Source organism: Zootoca vivipara, chromosome 3, assembly GCF_963506605.1.
Source record: "Zootoca vivipara chromosome 3, rZooViv1.1, whole genome shotgun sequence".
Taxonomy (NCBI): domain Eukaryota; kingdom Metazoa; phylum Chordata; class Lepidosauria; order Squamata; family Lacertidae; genus Zootoca; species Zootoca vivipara.
The window spans coordinates 11,037,955-11,063,409 of NC_083278.1; the positions used below are offsets into that span (position 1 = coordinate 11,037,955).

The 25,455-nt window shown below is 45.7% G+C and overlaps 1 protein-coding gene across 3 annotated transcripts in view; it reads right to left on the bottom strand.

Annotated features, from left to right (window-relative positions):
* Window positions 1-5,580, bottom strand: part of FERMT1 (FERM domain containing kindlin 1) — a 32,264-nt gene extending 26,684 nt beyond the window's left edge. The window contains exons 1-3 of one of the 3 annotated variants that reach the window (XM_060272406.1): window positions 5,364-5,580; window positions 2,197-2,296; window positions 1,215-1,414 (exon numbers count right to left, since the gene is read on the bottom strand). In XM_060272406.1, coding sequence (XP_060128389.1) covers window positions 1,215-1,365 — 151 coding nt within the window. In that variant the 5' untranslated portion in view covers window positions 1,366-1,414; window positions 2,197-2,296; window positions 5,364-5,580. Of the gene's footprint in view, window positions 1-1,214; window positions 1,415-2,196; window positions 5,342-5,363 lie in introns of those variants that run through there. The other 2 variants (XM_035110120.2, XM_035110121.2) reach the window with 2 other exon arrangements.
* Window positions 5,581-25,455: the final 19,875 nt, after the last annotated feature.

A 25,455-nucleotide genomic window follows, 5' to 3' on the forward strand; every position in this document is an offset into this window, starting at 1 on the left:
AAAACCAAGCACAAGTATTAACAACTTGTTAAAGGTTATTGGTCAGGGATGATGGAAGTTGTAGTCCGAGAACATTTTTAGGGCTGCGGGTTCCCCATCCCTGAGTTCAAAGAACAGGTATCATCATAAGCCTTCTTATGTAAACGCTAATCCACCTGGCTCTACTTTGCACCTAGGCTGGTGAGCCGGATCCTTATTTCCCCCAATTCTCCAAGTTTGATAGGTGGGTGCGGCTGCCTGTCCATCCCATGATGTCACCATGACCTCAAGTGACCTATTTTCGCCCCATGTGGGGCACGACACTTGGAAGCCCCAACCATCAGCTGAAAGCCTAATTTGAAAGAACAAGCCTTTGGTTGTTGCTCTTGTTAATCAACGAAAGCCAGAATTTCTTGACCGTCTACTGCAAGTCATACAAGCGTTACTATGAATTATATTTATTTGTCGCTTGCTACAAATAGTTCTCTCTCTCTCTCTCTCTGTTGCTTACTATTTAAAAGCAAAACAAAACGTACAATACAAAATTAAAAAGTTAAAGGGACCCTGACCATTAGGTCCAGTTGTGACCGACTCTGGGGTTGCGCGCTCATCTTGCATTATTGGCCGAGGGAGCCGGCGTATAGCTTCCAGGTCATGTGGCCAGCATGACAAAGCCGCTTCTGGCAAACCAGAGCAGCACATGGAAACGCTGTTTACCTTCCCGCTGTAGCGGTTCCTATTTATCTACTTGCATTTTGACGTGCTTTCGAACTGCTAGGTTGGCAGGAGCTGGGACCGAGGAACGGGAGCTCACCCCGTCACAGGGATTCGAACCGCCAACCTTCATTGTCAGCGCAAACCTTTCTGCTCGTCACACAGAATACAGCCCCCTCTTCTCCCCATGCACACCATTCTGGGGGTTCTCCTGACCCACCCACCCCCACAGCCAATTTTGGCGGTAGCAGGAGCCCTGTTGCACTAATGGGACTTCTTGTACTAACTCCCATTAGTGCAACTACTTCGTTGAATCCAGCCCTTTATTAACAAAAAGTGTTCATCCTGCGATAGCTTAAACAGGACACATCCTACCTCCCCCCCAAAAAAACACACACACACACAAACACCAATGAAGAGTTGTTGTATATTGACACTTGAAGAAACTGCCCATATAAGGAAATTAACCCAAATGTTCTGCCTTGGTGCATATACAGAAAAGTATATATCTTTGAACTCACTGATTTGTTCCACGAGCTTAAGCATCACTCCTCCAATGTGGAGATCTCCTGATACTTGGAGGGTGCTCTCCTTTTGCTCCCCTCCGCACTGGTGATCAATAGCAACAATGAGCTCCCAGGAACTGGAACCATATTCATTCGACAAAGTCATATTACTACTGAAAATCCCAGAGGCTCAGGAATGGAAGAAAAGTCAACATCTGTTCAGAAAGAAGGGAGGGGAGGGGAGAAAAGAGAGGCATTTTTTTTTCTTGCACAGTTACCCAGCTGTGAGGCCACTTCACCTGGTTTAGGACCAAGGTGACTGAAGCCAGATCACCACGGGTCACTCCTAATGTGATGAATGAAGCTTTTGCAATGTCATTTGACCTCTAGAATTTCACATGGGGCACAAGCATAATAAATACGTCACAGCTTGGTGACAGTTTCTACTGAAAATCCCCTCTTATATGGTGAATATCACAGGGTTTTTTCCCCTCATACCGGGGCATCCTCTTAAGAAACGTTCCACAATGAGGAATCATACATTGTACAGTGTGTTTTATGTGCAGTTTCTCAGGCGCCTTCACACTGCGCCTAAGAGCTTCCTGATTGGCTACTATAGAAAACAGGATGCTGGACCAGATTAGTGTGCCCCACCAGGACTCTTCTGATGCTCCAAGGCTATGCTACAATTGAAGTTGTGGTCCCATTATCTGTCTTGTCTTTTGAACACCACACAGCGATTCACCCATGTACTATATGTGGGAATGTTCGGGGAGTGAGGAGAGGATATATTGTTTATTAACATCCTTCCTAATGCAGTAGCAAGTTCCTTTACTTAGCAGAGTTTACATTTCCTTTTTAAATGCACAGCAGATAGCTGGTTGCAGGCTTGTAGAAGCCTCTCACTATTAGGTTCCTGGTAAGTTCCCTTATATCCCTCTTAAAAGAATAGACACGCCACAATCTTGTTTAAAGTCAATGAAAGAAGTTTACTCACATCATCAGTTCACAGTTGGATCCCTGAAGGGAGACTTAGTTATAAAGTATATACATGTGGATCTATCCCATAGGGGGGTAATTTCAGTGTCCTCTGTTGGCTGAAAGCAAACCAAGCATTTCTAGCTAAAAAGCTGCTCCAACAATGGAGGAAGTAAAACAGAGTGTGGCAGCATGCCTTGTCCTTTTGTTACCTGGACAGGTAAGGACATGCCCACCTCTAGTCACATGCAAAGGAAGTATGCTCCAGCCCAGGAGGAACAAGGAAGTTTCGACTGGCTGGACCAAACATCCCCTTGCATGTCCACTCTAGGAAAACAAGGAATGTTGTATTTGGCTGCTACTTATGTATCACATCCCACACTAAATTGTTTCTCTATTGATCCATCCTGCCAATCGCTTGGAAAGAGTTCGGGGACCCCACATCCAAAATAACTACTGATGCTCTTCGTATGAGTTAAGATTCAACTGAATCTCAGTTTAGATACCACTTCCCTGATCCAGGGAACCAAGGATAGATACCTTATCTGGAGCTTTCTTTCTGAAAAGCACAGCTTAGTTCACAAAAGCTTGTGCTGCACCAAATTTAACATAATGGCAAATGTGTCAGACTAAGACCAGGGAGACCCAGGTTCAAATCCGCACTCATCTGTGAACTCTTCCTCATAGGATCGTTGTGAGGATAATATGAGGGCACCATGTACGCTGCCGTGAGCTCCTTAGTGGAGTGGGATAGATACATAATAAGCACATAAATCACTTTCTATTTTATGGAGTTTTTCCAGAATTACAATAAAGAAAAGCATAAAATAAAAAGTCACCTTCATTGCTCAATCTATAAAGGCGACAACTAAATCTGTTGGCCTTGGTTACAACGGAGGCCTTATAATGCTGATTTTCCAGAAATTGGAGATATTCCCATGAATGTTTGGCTGGTGCCTTCATTATATACTTTTAGGCTCCAGGCAAAAACATTCCTCTTCACCCAGGCCTTTGGCTGATTGGCATCCAATGCCCTTTTAAAATGTGATGAGGTGGGTGGTGGTTCTCGGGTTGTTTTTGTTTCTGTTTTTATTATGTATTTTGTGTTTTTATATTGTGATTTTATGTTGTGAACCGCCCTGAAACCTGTGGGTATAGGGCGGTATGCAAATTTAATAAATAATAATAATAATTTCTAAATGATATTATATCCTGAAGTGCATTTGATAGTTTTCAATGGGGATGCCTTTTCTGGGGAGATTCTGTAGCTACATCCCATTCAATGCAATCCTTGGAGTCTTCCCCCCACCAATAAACAGGAAGAACCACTAATTAAATTCCAAGGAGCTTCTATGAACTATTATTTTCCTGAACTCTATGACCCAGCAACAACAAAAGAAAATCCTCTGCTATCCATCAAACTCAATAAATATACCAGATGTCTCTTGTTTTCAAGGTCTTGTCTTTTTAACAGTCCCCTCCCAATAGTTTATTCAAGACTTGAAAGTCCATTAAATCTGCAATCTTTTAAGGTGCTCCTGCGGAAGGAAATTTTGGTGCTCGAAACCATGTTTGTTAGAGCTATCATCCTTATGGCTGTACATATTATTTAATCTGCTTAGAAGATTCATTCATTCATCATCATCATCATCTATTATATTTGTACTACTACTCCTCATCTGAGCATCCTAGAGAGGTTGACAACAGAAAAACACAATTTGAGAACACAAAATACAGAATAAAACAAAAGCTTATAACCTTCCCACCAATACATTTAAAAAGCCATAGAATGTTAATCAGCTGAACACCTGGTTGAGGAGAAGCACTTTCACCTGGCACCTAAAGACATGTAATGAAGGCACCAGGTGAGTCACCACAAGCAGGGAGCCACCACAGGAAAGGCCCATTCTTGTGTTGTGGAGGAGACACACAAAGAAGGGCCTCAGAGATCTTAGGGTCCGGTTGGTTCATATGAGGAGAGGCAGACCTTGAGGTATGGTAGTCCTGAGCCATTTAGGGCTTTATAGGTTAAAATCAGCACTTTGAATTGGGACCAGAAGCTAATTGGCAGCCAGTGCAGTCAGGCTAGGATCGGTGCAACAAGCTCAAACCGCCTTGCAACCTGGCCACCAAATTCTTTACCAGCTAAAGTTTCTGAACTGTCTTCCGAGGTGAAGAAAATAAGAAAAAGCTCTTCAAGCAGTGTACAAGCAATCACACACAAAAACACACACACACAGTGCACTGGCTTTAGGGCAGTGTGGGTTGTTCCCCCGCACAGGGCGCTGAGCTAAGGAGGCACATAACAACATAACAACAACAGCAACAACAACTATATATCAGTACCTACTGAGAAGATCTGAAAAAAAGAAACTGTGCCTAAAGGAATTATTGTGAAAATAAGAAATATTTAGTGGTTGCCCCAAATTTTGTCTTTGCTCAAGGCATCATATTAAAGTCCAGCTCTGAGATATATACTGTATATATACACACACACAAATGAATAAATCTTCTAAGTAGATCAAATAATATGGAGAGCATATCAGTGTGTGTGTGTATAAAATGACCAAGGCATTCTCTGATATGCTCTCCATATTATTTGATCTACCTACCAGTGTACCTGTATGCCCGTGTGAATATATGTGTTTGTGTGCTCTTAATGTTGTACACCGTCCTGGGATCTTTTGATAAAGGCTGTATATAAATTGAATAAATCACACACACACACACACACACACACGAGAGCTGGGAGGGTCTACTTCTGTGGATGGCAAGCGTTAAGAACTACCTTTAAGAGAGGACCCCATACTATTTTTTTCCCTTTTTGTATCTCTTTTTGTTTACATTCAATTTCCTATATTTTATTGTTTCACGAAAAAGCTTTACCGGTAATAATAATGCACGGCCTCCTCTAGTGCCTTCCTAAGGACTAGCGGACGTACTGCTGCAACTCTCGAGTCGCACGCTTCCCGCCGTCTGGAAGAAACCCGCGCGCTCCCCACTCCCCATGCCCCAGAGCAACGGCGCAGGTGTTCCCACTGACTGAGCTGCTCCGAATCGCGAGCTTTCCTTCCGCAGGCAGCCTGGGAAATCGCGAGCGCGCTGGCACCAGCCCCGGCCACCCGGGCTGCCCCAGATCCCCACCAGATAAGTCTTTGATGGTGCCCAAATCCACGCGCTACTCACTCGCTCCTTCCCAAGCCGGGCGCCGTCTCTGCTGCTGCTGCTGCTGCCGTCGCCACCTCTCCTCGTCCCGGAGGAGCCGCTGGGTGCAGGTCCCGACAGCGCCAGCCAAGGAGGTGCCTCCCTCCTTCCCCGCCTGCCCCACCCTCCGAGGCGGCGGGGCCCCGAGGAGCTGGCGCAGATGCGCCGATGACCTGCGCTCTCGTCGGGTCCCGTGCGCAAAGACGCACGCCTGGCCCGGGCGCGAGATTCCTCAGTCTCCTCCCTGTCTGGCACCGGCAGGCAGGCAGGCAGGTAAGAACAAGCGAGCGCGCCGGGCGGAACTTCCTGCAGACGCCTCGGCGAAACGCGCGGTTCTTTCCCAGCGTCTGGCTGGAGCGAAGAGGAACGTCGTCGAAGACAAGGAATGCGCCTCCTGCAATTCTGTGTGCGCTGACTCCGAAGGAACCTGCGCTGGGGTCAAGGAGAAGGCTCGTTGCTCCTCGGGAAGGATCGGATGCACATGGTGGAAGCGTCGTGGTCTCCACTTCCCCATATGCACGTGTTGCGGGCAAGAAGAGCCCCTCTGTGGATCGGGTCAAGGGCTTGTCTGGTTCAGTTTCCCATCTCAAAAATGGCAAACTAGCTCAGAGGGAAACCCCCAAAGCAGGGGTGCAAACTTGAATAAAATATGGGGGGAGGCAGGTAAGCCCCTCCCTGCATAATTGATCACAAGATGTGGCGCATCAATGACAATGCCCATCAAGGGGGGGGGGCGGGGGCTGGCCCCCTCAAATATTTTATTGAGGGCCCTGAAAGGAGCTCTGCATCTAGGGGTTGGCTCCTCTGCGCCAAACACATATACAGAATTATTAAAAAGTTATTCTTCTGTATTGTTATTATTTTTGGCTAAACAGCGCAGAAAATAAAAACATCCTTCCATGAAGTTCAATAACTGTGTTACTGCATTCTTAGCAATGAGCTGCTGTGCAATTTCAATACATTCAGAACTTTCAAAATGTTTCCCACCAGACTAAAACCATACATTCTAAACTGAGGAAATAGCATTTTCCATAAGGATACTAAGTAAATCTGCTTGTTCCAATGATGATTGCAGGGGGGGGGGGGAAATGTCTACCTAAAATATAAACATCGCTTTACTTAGAACCTATCATTTCAAATGCTTTCCAAATGTTTGCTGCCACGAGTTTTTTGGGTTCTAAATGAATCCTGATCAAACAAGAGGCACACTAATTCGACAAGAGTTGGTTCCCTTCTAATTTACGATAATAATGGTCCAAGATGCTTAGCTAATGACTTCATATTCACATTATAAAAAATATTCATATTCACTATAAAAAATGAAAGAGTTCCAGTGATAGGTCTATGGGAAGCTCAGATGTATACAGCGATAAGTACAAATTCCAAAGTTCTGGTTGTTGCCACAAAAACAAATAGTTTTGTGGCAGCTTAAAAACCTAGCAGGTTTATTGCAATACATAGGCTTTCCTTATCCTGAGCCAAACCATTGAGCCATCTACCAGCATTCCTCAAGGGATTCAGGCAGGCCTCTCTCCCAGTTGTACCTGGAGATAAGTTAAAAAGAAGAAGTAAAGATAAGGTAAAGGACCCCTGGATGGTTAAGTCCAGTCAAAGGTGACTATGGGGTTGCGGTGCTCATCTCGCTTTCAGGCTGAGGGAGACGGCATTTATCCGCTGACAGCTTTCCAGGTCATGTGGTCAGCATGGCTAAACCACTTCTGGTCTAACTGAATACTGTGACAGAAGCCAGAGCGCACAGAAACGCCCTTTACTTCCCCACCACAGTGATACCTACCGTGTTTCCCCTTTTTTAAGACGTAGCCATAAAGTAAGCCATGGCAGCATTTTGTAGCAGTTGCTAAATTTAAGACACCCCCCGAAAATAAGACATACCTCCATACCGTGTACAGCGGGACCCAGCCAGCCAGCGGGGCCTGGAACCGGCTGCTGCAGCGGCGAGCTACCTGCCGGAACAGGCGGCTGCAAAGTGGAGCGCTCTGCAGCGCTGAGCGCTCGGAGCGCCCAACCAGCGGCCTGACGTCTTCCTCGCCCGGCCGAGGAGGCCTGCTGCCCCGCTGCCGGAACAGGCGACTGCAAAGTGGAGCGCCAGGCGAAGCACCCAGCCAGCGGCCTGACGTCTTCCTCGCCCGGCCGAGGAGGCCTGCTGCCCCGCCGCCGGAACAGGCGGCTGCAGAGTGGAGCGCTCTGCAGCGCCGGACGGAGTGCCCAGCCGGAGCGGCGAGGCAGAGCGGCGGCCGGAGGCTCGCTGGCCCTTCCGCACCGCCGGAACGTTGTGGGCTGTGTGGCCCAAGGTAGAGCGGCGGCGGGAGGCCCGCTGGCCCTTCCGCGCTGCCGGAACGTTGTGGGCTGCACAGCCCAAGGCAGAGCGGTGGCGGGAGGCCCGCTGGCCCTGCCAGGGCGCCGGACGGCGCCGGGAGCGCTGCTGGCCCCTTTCGCGGCGCTGGAGCATCGTGGGCTGCATGGCCGCTGCCGGAATTTTGTGGGCAGGGAAGCGGGAGGCAGGCAGGCGGGCTGGGCGATAGGCCCGTGGCTGCGCTCGGCGGGGCCAGTAGTGGGCCCCACGCTGGCCTGCACTGGCCTGCGCCAGGGGCTCCGGCTCAGTCCACTGCCGGCGCACGGCACCTCGTTGTGGCCGAGATCTGGATCGTGGTTGGTTGGGTGCCCTCCCCTTCCATAGCGACGCCGGGACGAGGCTGCCTCTGAGCATGCACCGAGAGACACCCCCTTCCCATCCCCCAGTCCAGTGCCGGGGAAAAGGCATCTTGGAAAGCCGGAGTGGGTTTATAGCTCGGGATGGGGTGGTCTCTGAGCATGCACAAAGTGCCTCCCTCACCACTGCCTTTGCACTGGTTGCCTTTGGACATGCACGGTGAATGCTCCTTATATAAACATCATCTCTCAGGGAGGATGTATTTTGCAAGGCTGGCGTTCTGGTGGCTAGGAGTGAGGGTGATGGTGGTGGTCTCTGGGCAGGTACAGAGTGCCCTCCCTCCTGCAGCCTAAGCAGCGTGTTGCAAAACAGAGGGCACTTTTTTCCTTGTCTCTTTTTAAAAGAAGTTGCTCCCCTGGGGGGGTCCATAATAAAAACCATAATAAAAATCTAATAAAAAATTAAGACATCCCCTGAAAATAAGACACCTTGTGTTTTTTTGAGGAAAAAAAGTTATAAGACAGTGTCTTAAAAAAGGGGAAACACGGTATTTATCTACTTGCACTGGTGTGCTTTTGAACTGCTAGGTTGGCAAGAGCTGGGGCAGAGCAATGGGAGCTCACCTCATTACGGGGATTTGAACCACCAACCTTCTGATCAGCAAGCCCAAGAAGCTCAGTAGTTTAGACCACAGCGCCACCTGCTCCCCTGGTACCTGGAGATACCAGGGATTGAGCCTGGGAACGTCTCTGCATGTCAGGAAGATATCATTCCATTGAGCTATAGCCTTTTCCCACTGCTAGCCAACAGCTGACAGATATATCACACACTTATCTGGAGAAAAATAATATTAGTAACAATAGCAACTGTTACATATACTCTACTTTCCAGCTAAACCGTGATTGAAGACCATAAAATGCAGGAGAAGTGGTAGGACTGTGACCAAACTCAAGGTACTGGTGCTTGCCTTAAAACAGCTAGGAGTTTAGCTGATGCTTTGTTGCTTTGTCTCCACTGATGCTGTGTTTTCATATAGGTAAAGAAGCAATGCTGCAAAAATGACATTACATCAGTCTTCAGTGCTCTCTCTTCCAGAGGAGACCAAACTCTGATAGCACTGCTCTCCTCCCAGCCCCTTGGAGTCTTACCACAAGTCAGTTAGTTAGAAATGTAAGGAAACTAAGAAAAGCTACGGGGAACTTTTAAAAATGTGGGATTTTTGCAGCTGGGAAAGTGATGGGATGTGAAAAATGTGGGATGAACAAAGGGTTAATAGGAAGACCTATAAACACCCTGCAAGCAGCTCAGGATGAATGCAGAATGAATTCTGCTTGTCATAGTTATCCTGTAAACAAAACACAACGAATGCTCACTAAAGACCAGACACAATCTAACTACTGACTGTGTAAGCTTTGGGCAAGCAAATCAGGATGGTTGCTGAATAAATTAGAGGAACCCTAATGGACTCTGTTTTTCAAAACAGATGAAAGATCGTGGAGTTGTGGGGTAAGGAAGAAGTTTGTTTTGGAGACCAGGGGAATCTTTGGAGCACTGGACATGAAGATTCTGATAGCTCAGGTTATGGACACACTATCCATAAGGCTGATCGCCAAAGAATTGATGCTTTTGAATTATGGTGCTGGAGGAGACTCTTGAGAGTCCCATGGACTGCAAGAAGATTGAACCTACCCATTCTGAAGGAAATCAGCCCCGAGTGCTCACTGGAAGGACAGATCCTGAAGCTGAGGCTACAATACTTTGGCCACCTCATGAGAAGAGAAGACTCCCTGGAAAAGACCCTGATGTCGGGAAAGATGGAGGGCACAAGGAGAAGGGGACGACAGAGGATGAGGTGGTTCAACAGTGTTCTCGAAGCTACGAACATGAGTTTGACCAAACTGCGGGAGGCAGTGCAAGACAGAAGTGCCTGGCGTGCTCTGGTCCATGGGGTCACGAAGAGTCGGACACGACTAAACGACTAAACAAACAACATGCCTTTAAAACACATTCAAATCTCATTTCCCCTCTCAAAGAATTCTGGGCACTGTAGTTTGTTAAGGTTTGGTGGGAATTGTAACTCTGTGAGGGGTAAACTGCAGTGCCCAGAAGAGAAAGAAATGTGTTCTGGATGTGCTTTAAAGGCATAGTGTATAAGGAGCCGCAAGGCTACACTAGACTTAATTGCCTTGTTATGTAATTGTAAGCTCGTTGTGCCAACCCAACTCAATCGGTCTGAGAGGGCACAATCCTATTGCAGCCAGGAGAAGCAACTTGAAGATAGCATTGCTCTGTTTAAGATCCCAACCCTCACAGTACATATTTGTTAGAGAGGATTTCAGGGCTAATCCAAAATGTTTTGCTACCTGAAATGGAGCAGCATATGGCACCCCCCCCCAAAAAAATTGAGGTACAGAGTAGTCAAGCATGGGGCTTTTTTCAGCTATAACTCACTGGATTTCTGGCACCTCTCAACTGGAAGAATGAAGAATTACCAACAGTGGATGAATGGCAGAAGAAGCTGATAGAATTCATGGAACTGTCTCAGTTGACCGGAGACTCCGGGATCGGAGTGAAGCAGCAGTGGAAGAAGATTGGAAGCAATTTAAAATTTATTTAAAGAATAAGCATATAATAGATTAGAATTAGTGGAAGTGAGGGAGATAAAATAGAGGTTGTAGTTAATACAATGGTGTGAAATAAGTATTGTTAGGAGTCAATGATAATTTAATTAAGAAGTAAGATTTAGATAGAATATAAAAGGATAAGATGTAAAAGATAGGGAAATAAGGTAGTATTAAAGTAATAACTAGAAATTATATAAGATTTAGAGTTTACTACGGATGATATGTAAAGAATCGCAGAAGGAGGAGGAATGAGGAAAACAATAGATTGGAAATAAGGGTTATAAGTTAGAATTTTTTTGGTTTTGGTTTTGTATTTTTTGTATTTTGTTTTTTTCTTGTGTTTTGTATTTTTGTATGTTTGAGAAAATTTTCAATATATATATCAAGTGGATATCATTGCCATTGTAAGAGAACAAGGGAGGTATTCATGGTGAGTTCCGGCTCCTCTTTTTCTAGGAAAAAAGCACTGGTCAAGCTGTTTTGTTACCCAGGGGTGGAGCAAGCGGGGGCGGCGGGCGGTCCACCCCAGGCACCGCCCTGGAGGGGGTCTCACTCAGGGCCACGCCCCCACCCCTCGCTTCTGCACGGCAGCCTCGGGAAAACAACAACCAAAAAAGCTGGCTGAGTGATTGGGCGCCGCGCGGGTGCCTGCTGGAGGGGGGTGGCACTCAGGGCCACGCCCCCACCCCACAAATGGCACCTGAGCCTGGACACTCCGTTTAGAAGTCGCGGGAAGGCGCGATCCCCCTCTACCTAGCACACATGTGCAGCGGGATGCTGCGCATGCGTACAACATAGAGGGGATTGCAGCCCCCTGCGACTTCAAAATGGAGCCTAAACCGAGCGCCCAGGCTCCAGGCAGATAGCCCACTGGTGCGGCGGGCGCACCGCAAACTGACACTCCCCCCTCCCCTTCTCTGGCAGCCAAAGTACAATAATCCTAAATTAAGCCATTACTTGCTACCCCAAATCTCCCGCTTAAGGTAGTCACTTTACTCTGTTAAATGGTAGTGCCATGTTATGGCCTGATGCACAACAACACACAAGAAATTATCATCTGGCAGGATAACCAATGAAAATCCAGAAATGTCTGCATGAAGTCACCAGCGAGTAAACATGAGATGTGTGTGGCTGGGTGGAATTCTTCCTCTGATTCAAAGGAGATCAGTAAGACAAGCAAACGCATCACAACAATGTGGAGTTTCCTATGCAGTCTGGGTTAATGATTCAGATCTTTGTCATGCTTCCAAACATGAATCCCCAAATCTGGGCCGGATTAGATAGCAATGGAATCATTTGTCATGCTCAGAAAGGTCTCTTGTTGATTCAGCTTCCTGCAGACCTTCCTGTAATGTGTCAGGGACTGTGTCAGTGGCAAATACAGGCGTTCTCTCTATTGGTAGAAGTTCATTCTGGGCAGCTTTCAACATACATAAAAACATAATAAAACATTCAGCATTAAAAAAACCCACACAACTTCCCTATACTGCCTTCAGATGTCTTCTAAAGATTATATAGTTACTTATCCCCTTGGCTCAGGGTGGGTGGGTGTCACATAACTCCATACCCTCCAACATTTCTCCGATGAAAATGGGGGTGTCCTAAGGAAAAGCGCGACATTCCAGGATCAAATCAAGAAACCAGGATGGCTTATGTAAATCCAAGGGACACTTGGAGGGTCTGCAAATCTAGGTTTGAACTGAGGCAGCAACATCCCTTTCCAGAAAGCATCTCATCACCTGTTGAGACGGGGCTGTGGGAGTGAGCAAAGGCCCAGACATCTTCCTTTCCCAGGAGTTCTAAAATCACATCAAAACTTTCATTGTCTGAGTAACTCCAAACGTCAGTCAAGATACCTCTCCAGATTTGGATGCTCTCACCCGTGTTCTGCTTGGGGACTTTTAATGAGGATGTGTGCCAATGCAATTTCACAACAGTCGGAGACAAATGTATTTCCCCTCCAAGGCAAGTGTTCAGCTATTTGTTTCTGAAGGTGTTTCTTGGCGCTGGGGTAGCCATGCATACAATCTCATGGAAGTTATATTGACTCAGAAGAACCTGTACAGGCAGCAAGGTTGCAACCCTATATACTGGGGAACTGTTGGCCCTTCAGATATTGTTGGAGTACAACTCCCATCATGCCTGAAAACTGGTTGTACTAACCAGGGCTGGGAATTGGTTATGCTGACTGGGATCTTCCCAAGAGGTCCATTCCAAATTCTCAAAAAAGTGACTTTAGGAGATCATCTACACCAGGGATGGGGGAGCTGTGGCTCTCCAGATGTTGCACTCCATCAGCCTCTGCCAGTACACCCAGTGGTCAGAGATGATGGAACGCTGTCTACCAACATCTGGAGGGCCACAGGCTTCCCATCTGACTGGCAGAGGAGTTTATATCTCATAAGTAAGAAAATTCTCATCACCGTGTTTATTTACATCTTTAGGCGCCCGGCAAAAACGTTCCTCTTTAGCCAGGCCTTTCTAAAGTGTGTGTGTGTGTGTGTGTGTGTGTGTGTGTGTGTGTGTGTGTGATTATTGGGTTGTTTTCGTTTATCTTTTGATTATGTATTTTGTGTTTTTATCTTGCGATTTTATCTTGTGAACCACCCTGAGACCTCTGGGTATGGGGCGGTATATACATTTTAACAACAACATTTGTATGCTATTTTCTCAAAGCAGCTCACAAGCATCGGGAGTTTCCATAATAAAATATAACAACATTTCACGAGAACTCACCAGGAATTATAAGATATATCAACCAAATGCCCATAGCCATACAAATATTGATGGGCTATAATTTTAAAAAATAATCAAAGAGATAAATATACACTAATGTTTTATATATGTAGATAGTTTCAATTCTATCAATGTTTAATTCCTTCTTTGATGATTGTTTTTTCCTATGTTTTTAGTGGTTCTTATTTTCACCTGTAAGCTGCCATCAGGGGAAAAGGTGGGGTATAAATAAATAAAGGTAAAGGGACCCCTGACCATTAGGTCCAGTCATGACAGACTCTGGGGTTGCGCGCTCATCTCACTTTACTGGCCGAGGGAGCCAGCGTTTGTCCACAGACAGCTTCCAGGTCATGTGGCCAGCATGACAAAGCCGCTTCTGGCGAACCAGAGCAGCACATGGAAACGCTGTTTACCTTCCCGCTGTAGCGGTTCCTATTTATCTACTTGCATTTTGACGTGCTTTCGAACTGCTAGTACGTTCTACTAATCAAGTTAAACAGTCCAGTATCAATTCATATTTTGGCCTAAGAATAAAAATACAAGATCATAATCCAGATGGCAGCAAAAATAGTGTATTTCCCCCAGAATTAAATGTTGCTGCCAACTATGACCCCCAAACAAGATCCTGCCCCGATGGTTCCTATTAGGCCCTTTGAGCAGCAGGATCAGCTTTCGTAGTTGGAGTCAGTCAGCCAGGGAAGAAGGGACTAGATCTTATATGGCTTACTGGTGGATCAGAATGGATGGGGAAACCTGTGACTCTCCATGTGTTGTGGAGAACCACAAATTCCTCATCCCAGAGCTAAAGGATCAGTGCCATCATTTCACATGTGCATACTCACCACTTGTGAGCCTCCATCCCAATCTGGGCTGTTTGTGCATGCATGCGGCATCTCCTTGCAAACCCACCTCTATCTGCAGCTAGCCCCAAAAAGCCTCTGGGTTATCTGCAGCTGCTGGCAACAACTTCAGCCAAGACATTCTACCTGGCAAGCGGCGTTGCAGCCCAAAGCCTTTGCTGATCAAGGCTACAAGCCGGAGCATGCCGTGCACCAAGCGATGAGGCCAGCCGGAGGAGGAAGCCAGGGAAGGAGCCATTCTGGCTGGGCGTGTGTGAGAGAGGCAGACGAAAGGATGCAAGGAGAAGCCAGGAAGGGATGCTTGTTGCCCAGGTTTGGAAAGAAGCATCTCATGGAGCCTCTTGTCTAAAGGTATTTTCCCATGACCCTCCCCTCCCCCCACCTCTTGGTCTTGCCAAAGGCAGCAGGGAGGGAGGCTTACAACCTATTGAGGTGCTGCTTCAGATCCCATCGTACCCAGGGGCAGGCAAAAAAAGAGAAGGCGTGGGGAATCGATTGCTCACTTTTGGGAAACAGACACACTTAGACCAAAGCCAAGCCGTGCTTCCATGTGCCTTTGGGAAGGATAATGCTTGATTCTTTCTCCTGTGCAAAGAAAGATGAAAGCCGCTCTCAAATGCCCAGTTGCAGGGCTCTCATTCTAAATCAGAGGTCGGGAACCTCAGACCCGGAGCTCAAATGCAACACACTACCCGACAATCAATCAATCTATCAATCAATCAATAAATCAATAATTTATACCCCAGGGTTTTCCCAGCCACTCTGGCCTGCTTACAGCACATAAAAATGTAAAACATTAGACATTAAAAATTTCCCAATATAGGGCTGCCTTCAGATGTCTTCTAAAAATCAGGTATTTCCTTGACATCTGATGGAAGGGCGTTCCACAGGGCGGGCACCACTAGCGAGAAGGCCCTCTGCCTGGTTCCCTGTAGCTTCACTTCTTGCAGGGAGGGGACCGCCAGAAGGCCCTTGGAACTGGACCTCAGTGTCCGGGCAGAACGATGGGGGTGGAGACGCTCCTTCAGGTATATTGGGCCGAGGCCGTTTGGGGCTTTAAAGGTCAGCACCAACAATCACTGAAAAGACAACAGAGAAGGAGCCTCTCTGGACAGCCTTGCGTGTATCCTAACAGTTTGGCACAATCAAATAAGGGAGGGGGAAAGGGATTCGTGGAATAAGAAACAAAAAAGAAAATAAATAAAACTGTGTTCCCATATTATGGCCAGCAGATGTCACTGTGCCCATGTCAACCGTTTAGCCACGAATGCCAGTTGCTATCGGCTTGTGCCCAAAGGTAAATTCATCCATGCATTTTAATATCCCTTGGTTACTCAGCCTTCCCTCACAGCTGACTGTATGAGCTGATCCCGTGGGATTGCGTTCTGTTTGTGGGACGATATGAACATTTGACCTGTGGTGGTGAATTTATGTGTACAAGTCACCCCGACTGGGTGCCGCGTGAATCAGCCAGAAGACCTGGAGCGCTGTCAGTCTCTACAGACCCAGACTTGCATGCTCTTCCAGTCTTCAGTGGTGCTCAATGGCACATTCCACTGACAAGGACCATCTACAGTGGCCAGTTGCCAAAGAGGGCAGGGCAACTGCATCTTTAATCTACTGAGAGGGCAGGAGTGTTGCCCTCTTTTGACTTTGGCCTATCCCTAACCACAAGTGAGGATTTCCCCGTCTCCTGTAGTGTCTTAATCATGCTATTTTTTGGACCTAATAGGTATCTAAGTGACCCAGGTGGCGCTGTGGGCTAAACCACTGAGCCTAGGACTTGCTGATCAGAAGGTCGGCGGTTCGAATCCCTGTGACGGGGTGAGCTCCCGTTGCTTGGTCCCAGTTCCTGCCAACCTAGCAGTTCGAAAGCATGTCAAAATGCAAGTAGATAAATAGGAACTGCTACAGCGGGAAGGTAAACGGCGTTTCCATGTGCTGCTCTGGTTTGCCAGAAGCGGCTTTGTCATGCTGGCCACATGACCTGGAAGCTATACGCCGGCTCCCTCGGCCAATAATGCGAGATGAGCGCGCAGCCCCAGAGTCGGTCACGACTGGACCTAATGGTCAGAGGTCCCTTTACCTTTTAATAGGTATCTAAAGCCAATTGCAGCTAACAAATAGGAGCCTACACAACACAAAACACTGTTGCTGTATGTAGGTTTTATTTTATTTGTTTTTTATCTTATATTTTGGAAATGTACATCATTGTTTTCCTTTAATTTTTTTTTGTGGGGGCCCCCCAAGAGAGTGGGGCCCTAAGCTATAGCTGGTTCAGCTTGTATGTAAATCTGGCACTGATACACATTTAGAGCGCTAGAATACCAGTCATGGTTCCCCCCAAATAATTCTGGGAACCGTAGTTTGTTAAAGCTGCCGAGAGTTGTTAAGGGACCCCCCTGTTCAGCTTCACACAGCTACAGTTCTTGGGGACCCTTGGGAACAGGGGTTGGTTGTTACAACCACTCTTAGAATTGTAGGGTTGCGTGAAAAATAGGCTGGGAGCATGCGTCTACTAACAACTCTCAGTATCCTTGCCAAACTACAATTCCCAAGATTCTGATTGAAGCCATGGCTGTTTAAAGAGGCATGAGATTGCTTTTAAAAAGGAGGGGTTATTGGGTTGTTCTTGCTTTTATTTTTATTATGTATTTTGTGTTTTTATGTTGTGATTTTATGTTGTGAACCTCCCTGAGATCTGTGGGTATAGGGCGGTATACTGATACTAATACTAATAAATACTACTAATAGGGCCTCCGGGTGGGACTCCCCTTGAAGTTAACAGACACCAATTCATTCATTGGTGGAAATTGTTTTGAAGAGGTGTGTGCAGTTGGTAGGTCACACTTTTCAGCGAAGCACTGATGTCATCTTTATTCGATGCCAAGAGATTAAGAGTTCATAGGATCAGGAAATGTCTGCAGGACTTAGAAGTGGGTTGTGACTTCTATCAGATGACAGGTTTATTGGGACTCTCTGTGATAAGCGACCTGCTAGACATTTCCTTTCTGAACAAGCAGTTTTTAATTCTCAGTTGGAAGGTTTGTGTGCATGTGTGATAGAAAGAGAGGTTCCATCTGCAATATACATTTAAAGCAGTACTATACCACTTTAAACAGTCCTGGCTTCTCCCAAAGAATCCTGGGAGCTCCTAGCTGAGAGTTGCTAGGAGACCCCTATCTACCTCACAGAGATATAATTCAGAGTCCCCTGGAAAGAGAATCGACTATTAAACCACTCTTTAGTGGGATAGGATGGGGAGAGGGGTCTCAATGAAACCCACCAGTGCAACCATTTAATTATCCTCCACTTTAGTCTACCTTCTTTGCCGATCACTCGTAGCAGAGTACGATTGTCTTCCATAAACACGGTTTTAACAGTGGGTCCGTAAGTGACTGGAGGCCAATTCTGGATCCACACGTCCTTCCACAGTGGAGACATAGGTTTCCAGGCGGGAGTTGATCATGGTGAGGGTTTGCCAAGCGTGCCTTCCTCTTAGCACGTTTCTCCCTTTCGTCCTGAGTTTGAGCGTCTTCAAAACCCATGGCACCTTTGATAAAGGCTGTTCTCCAATTGGAGCGCTCACAGGCCAGTGTTTCCCAGTTATCAAGTTGCTTATACATTTTTTTTTAGATTTGCCTTGAGAGTGTCTTTAAACCTCTTTTGTTGACCACCAGGCATTACGCTTTCCATTTTTAAGTTCAGAATACAGTAGTTCCTTTGGAAGACGATAATCAGGCATCCGCACAACATGACCAGTCCAACGAAGTTGATGTTGAAGAATCATTGCTTCGACATTGGTGATCCTTGCTTCTTCCAGAATACGGGTATTAGTTTGCCTGTCTTCCCAAGTGATGTGTAAAAATTTTCGGACACACAGTTTATGAAATCTTTCAATGAGTTGGAGATGGCGTTTATAAGTGCCGGCCATGTTTCACAAGCATACAGTAAGGTTGGTAGTACAATAGGTTTGTATTTTAGCCTATAGCCTTCTGAAAACAGTAGCTAATGGAAGTCATTTACAACAAGTTAACAGATGGGGCTCCTCTCTGCATACATAAGAGCGATGTAAAACTTCAGCAGGCAAATCCTGGACCCTGTCAGTGAGCTATGGCCAATGTTACAGGTCCAACAAGATCCCTACTTTGAAAACACCACCAGAAAACTGGAAAATGTGGGCAATGATAAAGCTGGCATGAAGAGTTGATCACCTTTTGAAAACACCTCTTTTGTTATGTTAATTCTCTGGTATTTTTCAAATCAGTGCATGTGCTTTCCTCAATTTCATGCCCAGACACTTAGCCAAATATATTTTCCCTTGTTTTTTGTGGGGGTTTTTTTAGTGCTGATTCACAATTCCCTTATTTGGTTTGGTTTCTGCTTCTTTTAACAGGTAATACGGTCATTCTGCAGGTGTCGGGATTTCCCTTACTTGGACCTGCTTCAGAAAGGAAGGCAAATCTTTGCTGAACTGCTGCACTGTACAAATATTTGCTGAGCCCTTTAGGATTTCTGGTAGAAACTATTCAAACTGAGTTATCACACAACTGATCAGAATGGAGCCAGCTTTCCTTCCTTCTGCCATAACTCATAGCGACGACTTTTATTACACAAATGATATGTGCCAGAGAGCAATGGGATCCCACTGCCTTGCCCTACACTGGGAAGTAGCAAGCGTTTCCACATCAAGAATTGTTCTAAATTCCATGAAATGCATGGCTGAGATCCAAGGAACTCTGCAACTAATCCTGCATGCCCAAGGAGGCTTTGGGCTGGAGTTTCAGAAACAGTAGCCTCCCATGCCACAAAAACAAACCACTTCTGAGTTGCATAAAACATTTGCGATCAGGACAGGCTCAAGACATTTTGGCACCTGAGGCAGAGTCCAAAATGGCAACCTCCTCCCCACCAGGGAAAAAGGGGTGAGGGAAGATCTGCATCAGGAACAAGTGGGGAAGGAAGACTGACATTGCAATCTGCCGCCCTGGTGAATCCTGCTGCCTCAGGAAGTCACCTCACCTTGTCTCATGGTTGGGCCGGCTCTGTTTGTGATAAGGCAATGTGGAATGGGGGAGTTTTCCATTAAACAACTTCCTGCCATGCATATCTCACTGCTTACCACGTGCACAAAGGTAGCATTCCAAGGTTTTTCATTTGATGAGGAATAAGAAATCAAAGTAACAAAAATGGAGCAGTGAAGGTGTGCTGTTTGAACGGCACCATGTTTCAAAGTATTTCCTCTCTCCATCTCAGATGGCACCAATGACTTAATTGGTTTTAATATAAAAAATTGATATAAATTTACGATTTATTTACAAGGTGTTTGTATACCTGCTTTGTAGCAAATTGTTCACGAATTCGAATAGCTGCCAATTTATTCTTAAATTCCTGATCATCTGTAAAAAGGTTGCAATTCTTTTCAGTGGTCCATGTTTCACAAGCATACAGTAAGGTTGGTAGTACAATAGCTTTGTAAACAAGCATTTTGATCTCCCTGCTAATGTCCCGGTCCTCGAACACTCTGCACTTCAATCGGGAGAAAGCCGCACTCGCGGAGTTCAGGCGATGCTGGATTTCGGCATCAATGTTGGTCTTTGTGGAAAGATAACTGCCAGGTAGGAGAAGTGATCGACATTTTCCAACATTACACCATTGAGTTGGATTTGTTGAGTGATAGGCCAAGCTTTTCGTAAGCTTCTGCAAATATATTTAGGATGGTTTGGAGGTCACCCTATGAGCGTGCACACACTACGTTGTACCTGAAGGAGGGTCTCCCCCACCATTGTTCTGTCCGGACACTGAGGTCCAGTACTGTGGGCCTTCTGGCGGTTCCCTCATTGCGAGAGGCCAAGTTGCAGGGAAACAGGCAGAGGGCCTTCTCGGTGGTGGTGCCCGCCCTGTGGAATGCCCTCCCATCAGATGTCAAAGAGAAAAACAGCTACCAGATTTTTATAAGACATCTGAAGGCAGCCCTGTTTAGGGAGGCTTTTAAAGTCTAATTGCCAGCCCCATGCTTGATTGCTAATGCAACATGTGTTGCATAATTAGAATCATAGAATCATAGAGTTGGAAGAGACCACAAGGGCCATCCAGTCCAACCCCCTGCCAAGCAGGAAACACCATCAAAGCATTCCTGACAGATGGCTGTCAAGCCTCTGCTTAAAGACCTCCAAAGAAGGAGACTCCACCACACTTCTTGGCAGCAAATTCCACTGCCGAACAGCTCTTACTGTCAGGAAGTTCTTCCTAATGTTTAGGTGGAATTTTCTTTCTTGTAGTTTGAATCCGTTGCTCCGTGTCTGCTTCTCTGGAGCAGCAGAAAACAACCTTTCTCCCTCCTCTATATGACATCCTTTTATATATTTGAACATGGTTATCATATCACCCCTTAACCTTCTCTTCTCCAGGCTAAACATACCCAGCTCCCTAAGCCGTTCCTCATAAGGCATCGTTTCCAGGCCTTTGACCATTTTGGTTGCCCTCTTCTGGACACGTTCCAGCTTATCAGTATCCTTCTTGAACTGTGGTGCCCAGAACTGGACACAGTACTCCAGGTGAGGTCTGACCAGAGCAGAATACAGTGGTACTATTACTTCCCTTGATCTAGATGCTATACTCCTATTGATGCAGCCCAGAATTGCATTGGCTTTTTTAGCTGCTGCATCACACTGCTGACTCATGTCAAGTTTGTGGTCTACCAAGACTCCTAGATCCTTTTCACATGTACTGCTCTCAAGCCAGGTGTCTCCCATCCTGTATTTGTGCCTTTCATTTTTTTTGCCCAAGTGTAGTACTTTACATTTCTCCTTGTTAAAATTCATCTTGTTTGCTTTGGCCCAGTTGTCTAATCTGTTAAGGTCATTCTGAAGTGTGATCCTGTCCTCTGGGGTGTTAGCCACCCCTCCCAATTTGGTGTCATCTGCAAACTTGCTCAGGATGCCCTCAAGCCCATCATCCAAGTCATTGATAAAGATGTTGAACAAGACTGGGCCCAAGACAGAACCCTGTGGCACCCCACTAGTCACTACTCTCCAGGATGAGGAGGAGCCATTGATGAGCACCCTTTGGGTTTGGTCAGTAAGCCAGTTACAAATCTACTGAATGGTAGCATTGTCTAGCCCACATTTTACCAGCTTCTTTACAAGAATATCATGGGGCACCTTGTCAAAGGCCTTGCTGAAATCAAGATAGGCTACATCCACAGCGTTCCCTTCATCTACCAGGCTTGTAATTCTGTCAAAAAATGAGATCAGATTAGTCTGACATGACTTATTTTTCAGGAACCCATGCTGACTTTTAGTGATCACAGAGTTTCTTTCTAGGTGCTCACAGACTGTTTGCTTAATGATCTGCTCTAGAATCTTTCCTGGTATTGATGTCAGGCTGACTGGGCGGTAATTGTTTGGGTCCTCTCTTTTCCCCTTTTTGAAAATAGGGACAACATTTGCCCTCCTCCAGTCTGCTGGAACTTCGCCTGTTCTCCAGGAATTTTCAAAGATTATTGCCAGTGGTTCTGAAATCACCTCTGCCAGTTCTTTTAATACTCTTGGATGTAGTTCATCTGGCCCTGGAGACTTGAATACATCTAAACTAGCCAAGTATTCTTGTACTACCTCCTTACTTATTCTGGGCTGTGTTTCCCCTGCTGAATCATCTGCTTCATATTCTTCAGGTCGGGCGTTGTTTTCTTTCTTGGAGAAGACTGAGGCAAAGAAGGCATTGAGGAGTTCTGCCCTTTCTCTGTCCCTGTTTGCATTTCACCATCTTCTCCTCTGAGTGACCCCACTGTTTCCTTGTTTTTCCTTTTGCTACGGACATACCCATAAAAGCCCTTTTTGTTGCTTTTAACCTCTCTAGCAAGCCTGAGTTCATTCTGTGCTTTAGCTTTTCTGACTTTGTCTCTACACGTGCTGGCTATATGTTTGAATTCCTCTCTGGAGATTTCCCCCCTTTTCCATTTTTTGTACATATCCCTTTTAAATCTTAACTCAGTCAAAAGTTCTTTAGATAGCCAGCCTGGCTTCTTTAGGCACCTTCCATGTTTCCGTCTCATTGGTATTGCCTGAAGTTGTGCTTTTAATATCTCCCTTTTAACGAACTCCCAACCATCATGAACTCCCTTTCCTTTTAGTATTACTGTCCATGGGATTTCACCCAGCGTTTCCCTAAGTTTTCTGAAGTTGGCTTTCTTAAAGTCTAGAATTTGGACCTTAGTATGCTTGGTTGCTCCTTTCCGCAACCTAATTAGAAGAGACACAGACTTTTAGGGCACCATGTCATTGTCAGATTCATTTCCAGTTTTTCAGAAATATTGGTAAATGTGTTAAATGTAAACAACAGCTAATCTAATTATATGGTGGGATAAATAAAGAGGAATGAAAATGAAACAAAGCAAAGCAAAGCAACTAAAGCCATCATTCTTTTAAAGATTGCCATGTACAATGATCTGGAAATAAAAATTGGAATAGTTTCACTCTAAAGGACTAGTAATAACAACCTTTGAGTTTTGCAAATCCCAAATTATAAAGGCTGAGACACACAGAGAGAAAAAAACTTCAGGCTCCATGAAGTTGCTCATAAATCCTTTCGTTTTATCTAGGACCACTTGCAATAAAAAGCTTGCATGACATAAATGGCCAATTTCCCCTTGTACCAATTTCTTTGCCATTAGGAACAACGACTGGTTATTTGTTGATTCAGAAACACTATGATCTCTGTTAAACCAAAATTCTAAAGCCAACCTGCATGGACATTAAGTTGCATAGAAATCAATGGGACTCACTTCTGGTTTAAAAGAAAGAACATCAAGCATCTTTGTGCCGAAAGCTTGAAAACAGGAACACGTGTATTTTTTTATATATAAAAAAACCGTTTGCTCAGTCCACTGTCCCAGGTACTAACTACTGTACTGAGGACCACCTCAAACTCCTGCTGTGATTTCTGATGTCTCCTTATCTGTGAACTGCTCCTGGATCAGACACACTTCAAACAAAGGGCTCCCTTCAAATAGAGGACTGCCTTCTTTACAAACCATCCTCTGTAAAGTAGGACACAGAGACAGCCTAGATCCAAAACAGTGCTGCCCGATATCAGCTTACCAAGCTAAAAGCAAGGATCACAAACAATCGCCAAACCTTCTAATCCGACGAAAGGATGTGTTCATAAAATAATATTTTCTTTCTTCTCCCCAAACCATTGTTAATATATAGCTTGCTTCTTTTGCAAGCTTTTCTTGGGTTAAATTTTGTTAATAGAGACTTCATCCAAAAGCTTGATCTGAGCATTGGCAATCGTGTCCTCCCTCAAAGAGGGCACGTCTTGCGGTGTGACCTGGCAACCGAACCCTGTGTTGTGGGTGGGTACAATCGGATTGCCACAACACCCTATTGGCAGGTCCTGTGATGCTGGGTTGAATCAGGCCAATAGGACACTAGCCAGACCGATCAAGGGACCTATATATGCCCATGCACGTGACTCAGAGCTTCCTCTTTTGGTCAGTGCATCAGAACACCCGCCCACCTCTCCCTACTTTTAGGGCTTGCACACTTGACCTTGCTATGCTGTCATGTGTTGTCTGTCGTTGGGACAGGGGCATGGCAGGAATTTTCCCCACTTGGCTGATTGGCTATTGCCACTTGGGTTTGCCTGCCGCGTAACAAATCGCCACAAATTGTACGGTTGTGGATAGGCTCTGGTTCAGGTGACAGGGATGGGGGAACGCTCTCGCCATCCCTATGTGAAGGGTATTCCGTTAAAGGAATCCAGGGACTCAATGGTTTGGTCAACCCTGAGAGGGGTTGTGCCCATGCCTGAGTCCAGGGGGATATCTGGGTGGTGGACATAGCATGTCCCCAACTTTCTGCCATTCCGTGTGTTCACCCATGGCTGACCTATCCTGGTGCCCTGGGTCAGCGCTGCCTGCAACAGTGAAGGGAGCTAGTCGAACCAGAGCCTATGCAGCCACTCCCCTGATGTAATCAATAAAGTTGTGGCCTAAATTCTGCCAAAAACCAAACCAAAATTTGAGTCTTGTCTGAATTTATTTACGGGGCAAGGTTTAAAGGTCTAAACACGCAACTCATTTCCATGCATGAATTATTACCCTGATTATTTGTTTGGGGCAATGCAAATATACGTAGGTCGATATCTGTTCTAGCATGCCCATTGCAGTTTAATGTTAATGCGAAAATCCTGGCAGTGGAGAGGACCGTAGGAAGCAAGCGAGCCCTTTGCTTTTAGTTATTACTTTTATGTGCATAAGCCACCTTTCCTCCAAGAAGCTGAAGGTGTTGTACGTGGTTCTGTCCCTTCCCATTTTTATCCTCAAAACAACCGTGAGGTAGGTTAGGCAGAGAGACCGTGAGTGGCCCAAGGTCACTCAATGAGCTTCGTGTGGTTGCGCTGGGATTTGAACCCTCGTCTCCCAGGTCCTAGTCCGATATTCTTAAACACAATACCACACTAGCTCTAATCTATGAGCTAAGCTCAAACAAGTGTGTGTAGAGAAGCATTCTTGGCAACTGCTTTCCATTGGCGTTCCCTTTCCACTTGAAAGTTACCAAAGCGAAAACACTTTCTAGGACTAAAGGTAGCCCTTATTATTTAGATGGCATTTAGTGGGCCAATGATAAGTAAGGGTTGTTTTTTTGTTTGTGTGTGTGTGTGTGTGTGTGTGTGTGTGTGTGTGTGTGTGTGATATTTATGCTCACCCCATGAATGCTAATCATTTCTTTTTTTTTAAAGAATTAAATCCATATTTTATATATACATCTTTTATTTTAAAAGGTAGTTACCCTAAATGCATGGGGCAGATCATACATTTAGCCTGGAATTGTTATGATAGATAGAAATCTCAGTTGGTAGAGCATGACTCTCAATCTTAGGGTCATGGGTTCAAGGCCCATGTTAGGCAAAATGATGCCTGCACCATCCCTTCCAACTCTACAATTACATGATTACTGAGTTATTCAATTTTATTTTATTTTGCATTGATATCCCACCTTTTCCTCCAAGGAGCTCAAGGTGCCATACGTGGTTCTCCGTCTCCTCATTAAATCCCCAACAACAACCCTGTGAGGTAGGCCTGAAAAGCAGTGGCTGCCCCAAGGTCACCCAGGAAGTTTTGTTGCTGAATTGGAGATTTGAGCCCTGAGATAACCCTGCTTATTTAAGAGAGAATC